The sequence below is a fragment of the Centroberyx gerrardi genome, chromosome 20 (assembly GCF_048128805.1).
Source record: "Centroberyx gerrardi isolate f3 chromosome 20, fCenGer3.hap1.cur.20231027, whole genome shotgun sequence".
Taxonomy (NCBI): Eukaryota; Metazoa; Chordata; class Actinopteri; order Beryciformes; family Berycidae; genus Centroberyx; species Centroberyx gerrardi.
The window spans coordinates 6,367,501-6,383,312 of NC_136016.1; the positions used below are offsets into that span (position 1 = coordinate 6,367,501).

The 15,812-nt window shown below is 46.8% G+C and overlaps 1 protein-coding gene across 1 annotated transcript in view; it reads right to left on the reverse strand.

The window, feature by feature from the left end:
* Positions 1-15,812, reverse strand: part of cacna1g (calcium channel, voltage-dependent, T type, alpha 1G subunit) — a 196,913-nt gene that overhangs the window by 87,793 nt on the left and 93,308 nt on the right. Inside the window, exons 5-8 of the mRNA XM_071907895.2 lie at positions 5,881-6,040; positions 3,194-3,488; positions 1,749-1,841; positions 650-1,559 (exon numbers count right to left, since the gene is read on the reverse strand). Of these exons, the coding sequence (XP_071763996.2) occupies positions 650-1,559; positions 1,749-1,841; positions 3,194-3,488; positions 5,881-6,040 (1,458 nt within the window). The remainder of the gene's footprint in view (positions 1-649; positions 1,560-1,748; positions 1,842-3,193; positions 3,489-5,880; positions 6,041-15,812) is intronic.

The window sequence follows — 15,812 nt, forward strand, 5'->3', positions numbered from 1 at the left end:
GACAAAATGACAAATCCAATGAGAGAGATCTGTTTGGAACAACAACATGTTTGGACAGTTGCGTGTGTGTCAGAGGGAGTGTGTTTGATGGTGATGGGCGGCGTGTGCTGTGTGAGTAATGCCTCGTCTCCGCAGGCTGTGCTGTGGTCTGGCTGGCCGGCAGCCAGTGTTTCCACCATCTATAGAACCTGAATGGACCTGGCTGGACTCTCGCTGAGCCCATCGCGTTTTAAAACTTGGCCAGAGCCGGACCAAGTTGGCTGCAAGCTACGACATGAAGGATTAGCAGTTATTGACTCTAATTAGCACACTTCCTGCCCCTTATGCAAAAAAAAAACCCCACTCTGGACATCGTTCTACTTCCAGGCTTAGTCACGTCAAATCGATACGTACTGTAGAGAACTCCGCCAAACAGGTGATTTGGAGAAGGAACAGTTTCAGTTGTCTGAATCATAAGATAATTTGTTGTGAATGAGAGGTTCTTGTTATTTTCAAATCATCATTCCTACCAGTTTTCTAACCAATCGGGATGCACACCAAAGGCATCCATGCCACAGCTAGCTCTGGGTGGAATATAGCTAATGGATATGTGATCATGATTTTCCATACAGTGTATATGTGAGCTCACCCATGCTGGTGTGTTGCGTACCTGTGGGAGAGTGTGTATCCACCAGGCTCTGCGGCCGCCTCTCCAGCGGCATGGGTGGGATGTTGAGGTTGAAGTTGATGTTCGTCAGAGTGCTGGCTGTGACGCTCCCCCTGGACTCCGCCAGGGCTCGGGCCTGCAGGGTGGGGTAGTTCTTCGGCCCCGGGGCGGCGAACGGCACCGAGTTCCTCTTCATGGCCCTGGACATGGGAGCCGGGGCCAGGCAGAAGGGGCCCGGGGAGGTGGGCGAGGGGGTGCAGCGGAGAGTCTCCGAGTGACAGTCTGTGTGGTACATGCTGCGCACCGAAGACGAGTCGGCACCTCCCGCCGCGGGGCTGCACATTATGGCCAGGTTTGTGTCGGAGGAGGCCGTCGTCACGCCGGGGGGAGGCGCCAAAGAGAGGCGCCCGGTGCAGGTGGTCGTTATGAGCACCCCTCCGTTGTTGTTATGGGAACCGGCCTCCACATCCCTCCCCTCCAGCCCCCTGACGCTCCCTCCCCCCCTCACGCTGCCGTTGCCCAGGTGGTAGTGGTGGTGGTGGTGGTGGTGATGGTGCACCATGTGATGGACCGACACGGACCCCTGCCTGGACGCCTTCCTCCTCCTCCGCTGGCTCTGGCTGCGCTGGGGCTCCGTGGCGGGGGGCGAGGCGGCGATGTTGAGCCCGGCGCGGCGAGCCACGACCCTGCAGACGTGCGCCACCTGCTTGGCGCCCTTGCGGACGATGTGGACCAGGTACTTGAGCAGCTCGTCGTAGCAGGAGCCCGGCTCCGAGAAGGAGGCCAGGGTGCTGGCGTTGGACAGGAAGCGCACCCGCTGCTCCTTCATCAGCTGACTCTCCCTCTGCTTGGTCTCGGAGAACTGGGTGGCGATGACGACCAGGCACAGGTTGATCATGAAGAATGAGCCAATCTAAGGACGAGAAGTAAGAGGCAGAGGACTGTCAATGTTAAACACACACGTACACACCCAAGAACGCACGCTTGCACACACTCGTTTACTGACTGACCCGTTCGGTCATCACCAGCAGGAACACCCACAAACACACACACACACACACACACACACACACAGCTGGTGGCATCATGAAGTGGCACTTACAATGATGAGTAGGATGAAGTAGATGAAGTTGTAGAAGGAGTGAGCATCCATCACAAAGTACATGATGTCCACCCAGCCCTCCAGGGTGATCACCTAGAGAGACGAGGAGAGAGGAGGAATATACAGAAAGAGAGACAGACAGACGACAGAAAGCGACAAAAAAAAGAAAGAAGAAGCCAAAGAGAATGCAGAATTAAAAACGGAGATTAATAGAGAGCGTATTTCACAGTCCAGACTACTCCAAGTACCAAGACTCAACAGAATCGCAAAAGACTAATCCCTCACATTTCTCTTGTGTGCTCTACGCCACCCAGACTAACCGGAGCAACCGCCAGACTTATGGGACAACTCATCTCCAATCTGGCTTTCGTCCTCAAAATTACCCCCCTCCGCTAGACAGAGAGGAACGAACGCTCCTACCAAAGGCTTTACTGATGATGTGGCGATAGCAAACAAATGGTGTGGAAAAATGAGACTCCAGTCTGGCGGTGTGGCTGCGGTGACCCGCTAATCCTGTAAGCCCTTATTTCTCTGATACACCAGCCGCTGGAGCAATTAGCCTCCCTGTCTCCCTCTATCTTCTATTGCAGCCTTGCGTTGACCAAACCATACTGTATAATATGTCTGTCACTGCAAGAAATATAGTCATTTAATCTTGTATTGTGTCATAAAATTAGATTTTTTTTAAACAAGTGAAAAAATCTGCCAATGGAGTGAGTTAATTGCACTTGTTTCCAATGCAGATCAACTTGTTTCAATATTTTTACTTGAATCAAGTGACATCATCTTGACACTATAGTGGACTGATCTGCCTTATTTCAAGACACTGTTACTTGAGTGTAGAAAATGTCTGAAAGAAGTCAAACTGCATTGGAAACAATTGGAACTATCTCAGCCATTTGGCAGATTTTGTTCAATAAGAAAAATAACAATACTAGATCAAATGACTTTTGATCAAAGATTGGGATTCGACTGCTACAGGCTTTTGAAGGCTGATATTTTGTGCCATTATTCAATATCTTTAGATTTGACTATTTTCATACGAAAAAATTCCTAAACGTTCCAACATTCTTGGCATTGTGAAAAAGCCTCTGAAACAGCATTTAGACCGTCATGAGACACCAAAACTCTCCAGAGAAACTCTGGATAATAATCATACGAAGTAGAAAAATAAACATATTCATGCATGTCTGTGTGGAAACTGGTCAGAATGTCACATTAGAATCAATCAAGGTTATGTAATCTGACTGGCTGATATGCAATTTTTAATATAAGATTATTATCAGACAACCAATATATCACTCTAACCCTGGTTAAGAAGGGTATATTTTGCAGTGCCACATTAAAACATGAGAATGCTAAACCAAGATCTATCAAAAAAGAACAACTAACATTTTCCAGAAGTAGTTTCTTGGCTGAGCGGTTCAACCTGAACTCGAACTCACCTGAAAGATGGCGATCCAGGCGTAGCAGATGTTGTCGAAGTTGATGGCTCCCTTGAAGGGGTTGACCAGGCCGGCGGAGCAGTTGGTGTAGTACTGGTTCCAGTTGACGCAGGTGGTGTTGTCGGTGCTGTTGTAGGAGTCCATGTCCAGCTTGCACTGCAGGCCTCCCTCCTCGTACAGGATGGGCACCGAGCTGCACTCCCGCATGCCGTTCTCCCTGGGCTGGGAGCAGATGAAGGGGTTCTCGTCGTCGTTCTCCGTGTGGTAGTATTTGCCCAGCTCCACGGACAGAGGGCTGGAGGGGATAGAGAAGAGGATTGTCACTCAGGGTTACATGTGTTAACACTAGAAAGACCAATGGATTTTGGGGGCCAAAGAGAAAATGGTAAATATAATGAAAAAAACTATTTCCTTGCAATATTTTGAAAATCTTAAAACACTGGTTTGTACTCACACTGGGTCTAGAAAAAGTCATGGAGGGACATTTTGACAGCTGAGATATTTCAATTGTAAAATTCAATTGACCATGGCATTCGATTGCCCTTTCTAATGTTAATGCCATCTGTAGCAAATGACCATTTATCTCTCTCAGATCCAAAGATCAGCCTGACTATCAATCTATTAATCTATGATGCATTCCACCTAAAATATATTTGCACTGTGTGTATTGCAGTGGTTCTTAACCGTGTGCCATCTAGGGCCAAGAGTCCACAGGTTTTTATTCCAGCCAAACACTACAGCAGCTGGTTTCACTGATTAACACACTTTCAAGCAGAGAGGAGTGACTGATCAGTGAAATCAGCTGCTGTAGTATTTGGCTGGAATGAAAACCTGTGGACTCTTGAGCCTCGGTGGCTGGCGGATGGTTGGGTACCACTGTGTGTAGTGCATGTGTGTGTGTGCCACCAGCAAGCATTTCTTTAATGGAGCACTTCTCCATCAGGGGATAATTGGGGTGTCTGTCAACACACACACAGCTTACAGGCCATCTGACAGGCTGTAATAGCTGCTTAAGTAGCCTCAAATACTTACTGGGACCAGAGCCTCCGCTCCTCTCCACTACAGGACCAACCACCTCACACATTTAGCACCCTTGCTTATATATTTATACAGTCTTAAAAGCTCTTTGACACTTTGGGGATGCACTTAACAGCTACAGGAACGTCAATCTGCCTGCTGAGCGCTCGGTACGACGCGTGCTCGACTTGTCGCACCGCGGCGTCCCGCGTGGCTCCTGCATATTCTTTAATCTCACATACTGTAATTTCAGACTCATCGTCATATCATCCCATTAAAGTTCATGGCTGTTACATTGCTTAAGCTGTAAAACGCGTATCAGCGATACGAGTTAAACAGAAATGCTCTCCTGTAGCTCCGACGACATAAGCAGGCGTTAATACAGATATGTTTATTCAATTCTACTTTCCAATGCATCTGTATTTTCTAAGCTCTTTTTGGACAAAATAAGTTGCAGATTTCAATGTCGTTCATCCGATGTAGAAGCGTGAACCATCAAGATGGAAAAATATCAAAAAAATTGATGATGATGACAATAAAATACGCCAGCTCACCCAAGACATTATGCATGAACTTAATTTACAGCTGTGAGATGTCATAAATCCAATAGAGAGTAATAGAGCCGGGATGACACTGGGAACATGAATAAGTCATGGGTGCCCATGTTCCATATACGGTGGGCTGCATGGGGTCTTTCTCATTATCCCACGGCCCGTCCCTCGCCCATTCATCACTGTGATGAGACTCTGTAATCGTTAAACTCATTGACTTTAGCACATGACCTACCTCCTACGGGAGGGGTCAAGGTTTACTCCTGTTTTTACCTTGACCCCCTCTAGACCTGTATGCAATCTCATCTGATTTGTTTATCACCGCTCTGCCAACAGAATTATCACATGAGCGAAAACTGTCGCCTGCTGCTTGTGGAATACAGTAAATAAGTTCGACTGATATGGGTTTTTTTGAAGGCCGATATTTTGGAATGAGGCTGTCAATAGCCAATTTTCTGCTGATATTCAATATCTGTAAATTTGAATATTTTAAGCGCAAACCAATCCAAAATATTCCAAATATGAAGTGTTTCCCCCTTAACGGTATTCTTGGCAGGGTGGGAAAACCCTTTGAAACAGCATTTAGACCATTGGATTCTATTACTACTACTACTACTAATAATAATAAATATTCCTCCAGACTTGCATGGAATCCAGTCAAAATATCACATCAGAATAAACTCAGGTTAAGGTCGTCCCATAGACAACCAGTGTAGCATTGATCAAATATACAATAAATATGTAATCAAACCAACTGCATCATATCCATCATATTAAATGTGGACAACAGAGACTGGACAATATCTGATTTTTAATAAAAGGCCACTAATGGCCCTGTGACTAATTTAATCATTTAATGTAATAAAAAGTCATCGTCATATCACCCCATTAAAGTTCATGGCTCTTACATTGGTTAAGCTGTAAAACGCGTATCAGCGATATTAGTTATTAAACAGAAATGCTCTCCTGTAGCTCCACTGACATAAGCAGGCATTAACACAGATATGTTTATGGCTAGAATAAACTATACACTGCCCTGTGCACACTGACACAAATCCACACACACTGACACGAACATCCAGACAAAAGAGAGAGTGACGCGGCGGGGGCGGAACTCACAAGGAGAAGTTGTCTTCCACGAAACAGCGATTTCTGAGCAGGCCGGCCCACAGCTGGACGCCCACGATGCCGAAGATGAAGAAGACGAAGAAGCAGAGCAGCAGCACGTTGCCCAGCATGGGCAGCGTGTCCAGCAGCAGGGTCACCAGGATACGCATACCTGGGAGGAGACACAAGGACGGGTCGGACAGTTAGGCAGCAGGCAGCAGTGGAGCAGTGCTGGGACCTGAAGTCATGTGAGAGACATATGCTTCTGTGTATTAGGTTTATTACTGAGGATTAGATATGGCAGCTGTTACAAAATCACGTCTCTTTTACCCCTGAGCTGCACCGATACTCATTTTTCATTACTGATATGAATACTAGTATTGGCCTATTATAAAACAATTACAGGGACCAAGTGCACCAATTGTGTTTCTTCACTCATTTGATCAAAATATGCACTGACCATTGTATAAGAATCCTCAAATCAATGAAAAATAAATAATAATGATACATGGTAATAATAAAATAGAAAATAGGCTACATAACACAGGCCACAAAATATAGCTTCTCATTTTAAATTTTTTACACTAGTATATTTTTTTACACTGTAATGACAGACTGTCATTAAGCTGTCATTAAGAACAGTGCAGTAGGTTACTTCTAAACAATAGGTGCTCTGCCTCCAAACTTCACAAACTGCAGCATTCCAGCATTTTAACCTGTCAGGACACTTTTCCTGCCAACTGGAAAAGTTCCATATTGCACCGCAGCACATGTGATCCATTTGTCAATCCACGTCCGAGTACTTGGGAGCTGGATTGGCTCCGATCCCAATGCTACAGATACTATTGGCGCTATTACCATAACTCACTGGTAGCCTAAAGGTTACAGAAGTGGATTTATGACCGGAAAGGTGTTAGTTTAAATCCCTGGACCAGCTGGGTATAATCAACAACTACCATTGAGGTGCCATTGAGCAAGGCAACCAAGACTGTGGTTTTACTGAGCAGCTCCCCTGTGTGAATGTGTGTAACTGTATGAATGTGGATCAGGGTGCTGCTGAAAATAAAAGAGCATGTGTGCTCGGAGCCCATCGCCCCCATTAACTCAAGGTAGAGAGATTTGATAGCGGTGTGTGTGAGCGTCAGTGCTGCTCCTACATGTTGGACTGAATTAACGCCACAGAAAAAGGCCCCGATCTGCAGCTTTAATACAGTACACCCCCTATTCTGTCTGCTCTGGACAGCGTTCCCTCAACTTTCTGACAATACGCACACACACACACTTCCTACCGCCCACACACTCCCTCTGTGTCGCTATATCTGGCTGTGTCGCTCTGCTGCTGCGGCGCACATTTTGCTCCCACTTTCACATTGGTTTTCACCCTTCTCTCTCTCATGCTTGCTCTATCTATCAATAGTATATATCTATCCATCTATGTCACACTATTCACCTTCCCTACCTTGTTCCCTTCTCCTCTATTTTACTTTGTTGCTCTCTCTCTCTCACTCTCTCTCTCTGTCTGTCTCTCTCTCTCTATCCCTGCAGGCTATCCTCCCAGCGGTAACCCGGTGAGTCAGGCGTCAATAATGAGGATCATTTTTTCGATCAGGGGTTTTCTGGGTAATTGGAGAGGCTGGGTCAGTCCCTGTCGGAGTTCCGGCGGTGTTCGTCTGCTAGGCTGACAGCCACCGAGGAATAAGAGGAGAGAGAGAGAGAAGGAAGGATGGAGACAGAGAGAAAGAGAGAGAGAGAGAGATTTTTGGGCTGATGAAACCCTCTCCATTGGATAAACTCATACATGCAAAGTGGTTCAAGCTTTGTACATGTAAGATGACATTCATTTGAAATATATATATATTTTAGTTGCCGGACATACATTGCCTTCCTATGCATAAGTCATCTACATGTACAAATGTGTGTATTTCCAAACATATTTCTGAGCATTGCTTCAAAGAAGAGAGGATAGAGAGCGCTTCTCTTGGGTTTCTGTGTGCAGTGGCATTTATTGAAGGTCCTTTTTGGTTTGGGGTTGTTGCTTTCAATGAAAAAGAAGGGAGTTACAAGGCACTTGCCCAGCAAAAAAAAAGAATAATTTATTGCATGGCCAGTTCAAAAGACATCCATCCACACTCCCAGCACCTCTGGGCCATGCTGTGGTCTTCATCAGGGAGTGGCAGACCAAACTGCAAGAAGAACTTTTTCTTTTCTCTTACCTCTAAATATATTCAGAAGTATATGCGAAATGTATTTTTTTTTTCCCTCCGTATGAGCACACAGAGAGATGGAGAGACTTTTTGGTGTTGGCAGATGGAGAGAAAAACAAGGCAGATTTTGCTGACTTGGGGAGAGATGGAGAACAAGCGAGGAGGAGACAGCCAGGGGAGGCAGGGAGGCGACAAAGGGAGGAGAGGAGGAGGAGGAGGAGGAACGGTTTTATTATTGAAGGAGAGGCGAGTGAGTGACGGCGGGATAACATGCGTGTCTACAGCTGGAGTTTACACCATGCTGCATTCTACTGTCGACTCAAAAGAAAAGATCTAACTATCGAAACCCAGCCGGGGGGCAAAAAAAAACTCTCGAAAAACATTGCGTTAAGCTGTTATTTCACTTTGGGTAATGGCTGCCACTTCATGCGCTGGTTTCTCAATTTCCGGCGTTAACAGTGTATACAATCACAGTGTGAGATGAAAGGAAATATTTCTCCGAAGCCCTCGCGCTCACACTGTGAAAAAGTTATTAAAACGCCGCGCCGCGATGGCGTTTTGCAGGGGAAACATTGTGTCACGAGCGACTCGGCCGAGGGAGTTATGTAAAGCGGTGAGTCATCGGCGATGGCGATTTGTCGGTGCTTGCCCTGTGCTACGTCATCCGTTTAACATAATCGCCCCGCGCTCTCAAAGAAAGAGTGTTTCAGATAGATTCGGCTGGCTGCCGGAGAGGTGTGGAAGCTAATGCACTCTGACAGGCCTGACTTTCTGCCTACAACAGCACTTCTACCATCTCTCTCTCTCTCTCTCTCTCTCTCTCTCTCTCTCTCCCTCTCTCTCTCCCTCTCTCTCTCCCTCTCTCTCTCTCTCTCTCTCTCTCTCTCTCTCTCTCTCTCTCTCTCTCAGGTCATTAATGAGCAGCGCAAGGCACACACATCCCTCGGCTGAGCGTACACAAACAGAAGTACACACACACGCAGCAGCAGAGCACACATTAAGCAGCGACTCCTTCAAATGATGGCCCTCATAGCGCAGTGTGCTGAGCTGTTAGGATGCTGCTTAGCTGCGCCTAAGCTAGTGACAGAGGCTGGATTAGTGTCTGCTGCAGTCGGAGGCAAACTGCCTGTGCCCACAGGCTGCGATTCAGAGTGGAGATAGTCCTGAGCAACGGGGATTTAATAGCAAAACCGCCCGGCGCTGGTATTCAGACCTCGGACCTGCAGTATCTCGGGTAGTGGAGCTGCACTCCCCCGTGTTTTTTTCCAAATTAGACGTAACTCATGTACCGCACCGTGGATGGGATGGGTGTTAATAATGCAACTCCCATCCTTTTCCAGTGTCTTTGTTCATTTATCAAACAATGGAGCTGGGTTTGAATCCTTGATAAAGACAATCCTCTGAATCCGTGATAATATCCATTTCTTAAGCAACTGGTGTGGGCAAAAACAGAGTTTAATGGGACGTAAAGAGGTAAAGCAATCACTCCCATCATGATTTCATCTCAGGCTATAGGATGGGCAGAGCGGGTCAGTGCTTAGGGAGAACAGTGGATTTGAAGGAGATGAGTGATGGCAGTTAAAGAGCAACTCAGCCCAAGGGAGGAGGGCATAAAATATTTGTGGTGGCCAAATGAGTTTTGGAAGATTGATTGTTATTTTGATGACGGTATAATTCAAGCCGTCATAGATCAGCCGGAAGAGAGCCATATGAGGATGACAGTTCATTCGGGCAAAGAAAGAAAAAAAAAAGGAAGCAAACATGAACATTGCGAACAAAAACTCTTGTTGTTTATCTCACAGATAATAGAATCAATCCTCGCAGCCTCTCCCGGCCTGAATAGCACGCTCATTCCAAGTGATCGACATTTCATATTCAATAACAATCATCTCCTCCTCCGCCTGCGCGGCCTCTCCAACCTCGCCGTGGGCGGCCACTCCATTCCAACATGGCTGGCAGGCGGGTGGCTGTGTGTGATCGGGGAGCCATCTGTTAGCAGGCAGATTAGGTCTGCTTCCTCTGCTCTCCTGTCCAGGTCCAGCTCCGGCCCAGCCAGCTTTGTAATCTGTGTACTGTGAACTAATGGGCTTTCTGAGCTAGAGGGCTGGAGTACACCTGCGTCTCTGAACGGATGGTAACTAGCTCCGCGTCGGCGACTCCCGGACGAAGCGGAGGGTGGAGGGGGAGATGACTGGCTGTCGCTGAAATGGAAATGTGTTTTTTTGCATACGCGTGCCAGGTGACCCCGAGAGCAAATTAATACAGAAAAGAGAATGTTACTGGAGGAGGGGGAGCAGGGGTGCAGTGGAAGGAAAAGCCACCTGAACTCGGTTTACCCACCGTTTTATTTGCAGAATAGAGCTTCCCCACTGTTTTAGACTAGATCTATACGACATAAATTCATAGTATAAATCAGACTAAGCAGAAACCGATGTAGGTCATGTGAAAATAGGGTCTGTTAAGGGGAAAAGAAACATAAATTAATACTTAAAATATGACAGATTTGTGTGTCTATTGGTGGTTGTTTGCCTGATGGTGATCAAAGACAGGAGTTCGTACTTTACCCTCCTTTTTATTTCCCATTACATCACTGGGACTACATCACTCTCAGCATTTTTCCACCATTATGTGCTTTTTGGTCGCTCGAGAGGAGCCGTTACTATAGCTTCATCTCACATTCCTTTGATAAATCACGGCGGAGCGGGGGAGGCGCTTTCCTACCTGTCTGCAGAGAGTCTCGGGCTATATGGGAATACTGTACCACAGCAGGACGCCGAGTGATCAAAGAGTTATTTAAGACATTGTGGCGGTGTAAAACTTTGAACTGAAAATAGCTGCGAGGTAATGCTGCTGAAAATGCCGTCCGTGTTCATAATCTCTCTGCTGGTCTTTCTGAATGAGCTGTTGCTTCTTGGAGTGAAAATGCAAGACAAGGAACAGGATGCCTTCTTCCTTTTAGCAACAAAATATCACTTGCATGCCAAGAGTGTTGTCGTATTGAGATTTGACTAACAGGTTCTTTGTCTTGTAGCAGCTGATGCACCAGTGCGCTGACAGCAGGAGAGCGTGATTTCAGTGTCATTCTGCGCTTTCATCTGCAGCAACTGAACTTGTTCTAATCTTCCCCGTCTGAGCGTCCTCCTCTTCACACACGGAGCCCCCGGGGATAGTCGGATCCCCCCGCGTCCCCCGAGCTCTCCCTCTCGTCCCCCCCCGAACCGCAATGCAACGGCGGAAGTCAAGGGGTGACTTAGCCTTTGCTCTGAAAACCTAAAGCCGGGACGTCCTTGCGAGCTCTTTAATTACAGTACTGAGGCTTGGCAAACAATGTTGCCGTAGGAGGAGGGCATGAGCGGATAGGGAGCTGGGAGGTCGATGTTGTTGTTGTTGTTGTCGGTTGTTGCCTTTAGGGCTTATCTGGGCGGAAGTACAAGGCAGTGTGTGAACCAGTCGCTGCTCAAACACCGGGTCTAACAAAGCGTGGAGAACAGGATGAAACGCTCCACATTACTAATGCCTGGTCGAAAACAACAGCGTGTGCACGTGCATGTTCCTCTGCGTGTATGTGTGTGTGTGTGTGTGTGTGTGAGAGACAGTGTGTGTGGCCAACCACATGAGCGCTGTGCCTCTGTGTGTGTGTCTCCTTAGTGTTGCTCTTGTGTGTGTGTGCCAATTCGATAAGGCTTTGGGGAAAGGGCACATACTGTGGCTAAACAATGAGAGAGCTGCGAGGCCTATTCTGGGCCCGGTCTCATTAAGACAGCGAGGTGTGTGTGTGTGTGTGTGTGTGTGTGTGTGTGGTGGGGTTGTTGCGAGGGTAGATCATTGTGTATGTGTCCCGTGATAATCACCTATCGACTCATACACTTACGCTGCTGGCTCCGGCCTATCAATCAGCGTTGCCTCCGCTCGGCCGCCGCTTCACTTCCAGCAGCAAGGTTTGATTTATCAACTCTGAGGGGGGAAGCATGTTCAATGTTCCGTCTTCTGTTCAGCCTCCAGGCCTGTACTGTTCATTCGCAGGCCCGGGGCGCGAGCCGCGTCACCGCCCGATACAGTGCGTTCACCTTCCGCACTTAGTTAACTCTGATTCATTGCCTTTGCCTTTGTCTTCTCCGCTCCCTCGCTCCAGTCGGTCTTGGCGGGTAGGAGCCGCTGATAGCCGGGGTTGGTAAACAACACCAGCCGGCAGCCAAATGGTGAATGGTAATTTCTGACTGTGGCTGGCTGGTTTGTGTACTACACCCGGCACTTTGGCAGGTGAGCAGCCATTATTTGGAGGTCCTATTCTATTCTAAAAATGTGTTTGGCTGGGAAAAAAATAGCCAGTTTTCCAGTGCATATTGAAATATAGTCGCCACTGTAGCTGTAAGATTACGGGGAAGACCACGTTTACTCCTAGACATACACATACAGCGGATAGCAAAAGTCTATTAAAGTCAATATTCTAGTTTTTAGTGCCTTGAGGTCTGAAATGAAAGCCCATTAAATCAGACTTTCTTCATTTTCATTTGTATATAGTAACCAGCCAAATTAAGGTAAAAAACAAAAAAATGACTAATTGCAGACAAAACATTAAAAATGGAAATGTGTGCACTAATAGTAGAAGCACACTTTGCTTTGAAAACAGCAATAAATCTGTTTGGATTAGTGTCTACCCACTGGATTTAGACATTTTCTCCCGTTCTTCTTTGCACACTAGCCCTCCCATCCACTGTAGACATAAACATATACATATGCAAGCAAAGAATATAATCCCCCACCTCACACTCAACACCACATGTGTGTCCATGACGTGACTAGCGTGTCTAATAAATGATTATTCCTTTCCAGAGAGAGATTTTCTCCCCTGTCATCTCTAGGGAGACATGAGTGTCCTCTGGACACACGAGTGACCGGCCGCTCGCTGTGAATATTAAGACCCACACAGAGGCATGTCGCAAGTTTTCATGTCTGCCTGGCTGTAGCCAATGACAGGCTCGGTACAAGCTCCCCGGGGGCTGTTATTGGACGTGAGGGTAATAGCCAATCAGGCGGCAGACAGTGGGTGGCGGCGTGGTGGCGGCACCGCCGGGATTTTTGGTTTGGTTGGCAGCCGGTGGACAAGGCCTGCAAAATGTATCTGTCACTTCCACTGGCAGGCCTGCCATGTTAGCACATCAATCAATGCCAAACACCCAGGAAGCGCACACAAGGGCCAGGAACAGTGTGTTCATTAAGACGAGTCTGAGGGTGTGTGTGTGTTTGTGCGAGTGTGTTAAGATGAGCTCCGGCTTAGCCCTTATCCCAATAGAGACGAGGAGAGAGGGCAAGACAGAGAGAGGTAAAAGACAGAGAAAGAGAGAGAAAGGAGGAATGTGGGCCTGGAGAGAGCGAGGCAGAGGGAAGTAAGTGCTAACAGTTTATACATGCGCTGATCCAGGTTCAGGCAGCTTACATTGTTGGCAGCATTGGACAAATATCAACAAGGAATGAACATAGAGCCTAGAAATGGAAAGTTTCTACCACCTGGGACTGACCGACTGTGTGAGCCCTGTTCACTCGCAAATGGACATTGATATAAGCTGTTCAGGCAATCTATCATGGTCATATTTTGCGCATCCATCTTTTATTAATCTTTAACTATACATCAACCTTAGCCCCCTTTCTACCAATGAACCTAAAAGCTAGAGCCGCCAGGTATTCAGGTACAGTTAAGTGTGCTACAGTCCTCAAAATAGCTGGAGTTCTACAATAAACATCCCCACCCAGGGACATGATGAATGCTGCGAGCTTCTCCGCAGGTCTTGATTAGGCTGCTGAAGGGAGGGGGCCAGAAGACAGATCTCTAATACAGAGGACTCCCCCCGACTCCCCCCCCCCCCCCCCGCTCTACCCAATGACATTTTCCCAGGACCAGACCAAATCATCCACACATTAATGCCGCTATTAGTCCTGTGATTAGGATGAGGAATGGTAGGATGCCTAATGCGAGTGGATGTGTGTGTGAGAGAGAGAGTGTGTGTGTGGCTGTGTGTGTGTGTGTGTGGCTGTGTGTGTATGTGTGTAATAGCCTAATGAGAGGCGGTGGACCCCTATGAAGGCTTTGATTGACAAGAGAGTTAGATTACAGAAGAGGTTTGGGGGCGCCATTTGAGAGCGGGATGGGAGAGACGGGAAGGGGGTTGATGTCACATTCACCCACCCGGGGTAAACACCTGTGTAGACACACGCGCACACACACACACACACCATGAGGATCATTGCTGCCTGATGTAGTCAGACTAAAGTAGTCTCCTCTGAGCAATTGGGGAGCTAATGGCAGAATTAGGATGTGTATTTAAATGAAGGCATTGCAGGGGGTGGATCAAGGTACGATAAGTCTGAACGCAAAGAGTGGACCGCTGGGTGGGTATAAAAACGCTTCTGATTTATTAAAACATTAATGTGTGCACTGGAAATTCAATCTGCGCTGATTAAAGCCTAATGGAGACTGATGGAAGAAAGGGAATATGGAACTTTTTGGGTTATGAGAATATCTGTGTGTGTGTATGAGAGAGAAAAGGGAGGGAGGATGAAAGACGGAGCGAGCGAGCGAGAGATTTGTGTGTTTGCATCGCAATGAACAAGCGGGATAGTTGGGGTGTGCGTGTGTATGTGTAGCTATGAGCTGTGGTCCTTTAATAAAAGGCAGTGAGGGGGAAAATTACATATAAATCTGTCTGGGTCCAAACCTGGCTGGCTGGGGAAAGCCACAACAGAGAGACAGAGCGGAGACAGAATACTAAGTGTGGACGGGCTTGTCCCTGACCTACATTCCAACCCTATGCAGGAATTCGGTCCACCTGCACAATGAAAGATTAACACAAGTGCCACCACAGCAGGCCTCAATTCACTAACCCTTATGGTAAGTCTAGGCAGCTACTATCATCTGCCACCAAACCTTCCAAACCTGCTTATAGCAACTACATTTCTGACTCATGATATTGCTATTTATTTATTATATGTGAGAAATTATTAGATGTAGGTCTCCAAACTATCACAGGGAACATTGGTACGGCTTCCAAATAAGTTTCTGGTGACTTTTGCTTGATCCTGCATTATAATGATAAAAAAACACTACAAGATCAAATTTGGACTGAGGCTAAGGTATGACGAGGGCCACACCTTATTTGGGTATGAATTTCTTGACATTAAGAGTTCAAACTATTGCAGAAGTCACTCTCTGTGGCTCTCACTGTCTGCGAGCCAAAGAGCAAATGGAAGAAATCAAACACACGTTGATTTACCAATACACATGAACTGTAACTCTAAGTAACCCTTGTGCTAATACACTAAGGTGACTTCTTAGGCTGGGGACACACTACAAACTAAACAGACTGTGAAAAGACTGAACAGCACACACTTAACAACTGGCATTTACAGATTTTTTCATATTGTGTTGTAGAGGTGCACACATTTGATGATGGGTTGGATTTGGGGAACACTTGACGACCATTTGGATTTGGGGAGCACAAGTGTGTGCTCCCCAAATCCAAACGCAAATGATCATTTCCATTTGGGGAGCACACACTTGACGACCATTTGGATTTGGGCAACACACACTTGACGATCATTTGGATTTGGGGAACACACACTTGATGACCATTTGGATTGAGGGAACACACACTTGATGACTATTTGAATTTGGGGAACACACACATACTTAAATTCTCACGCTACTACAACAAACATGGAGGTGAGGCAATTTCTTTCCATACT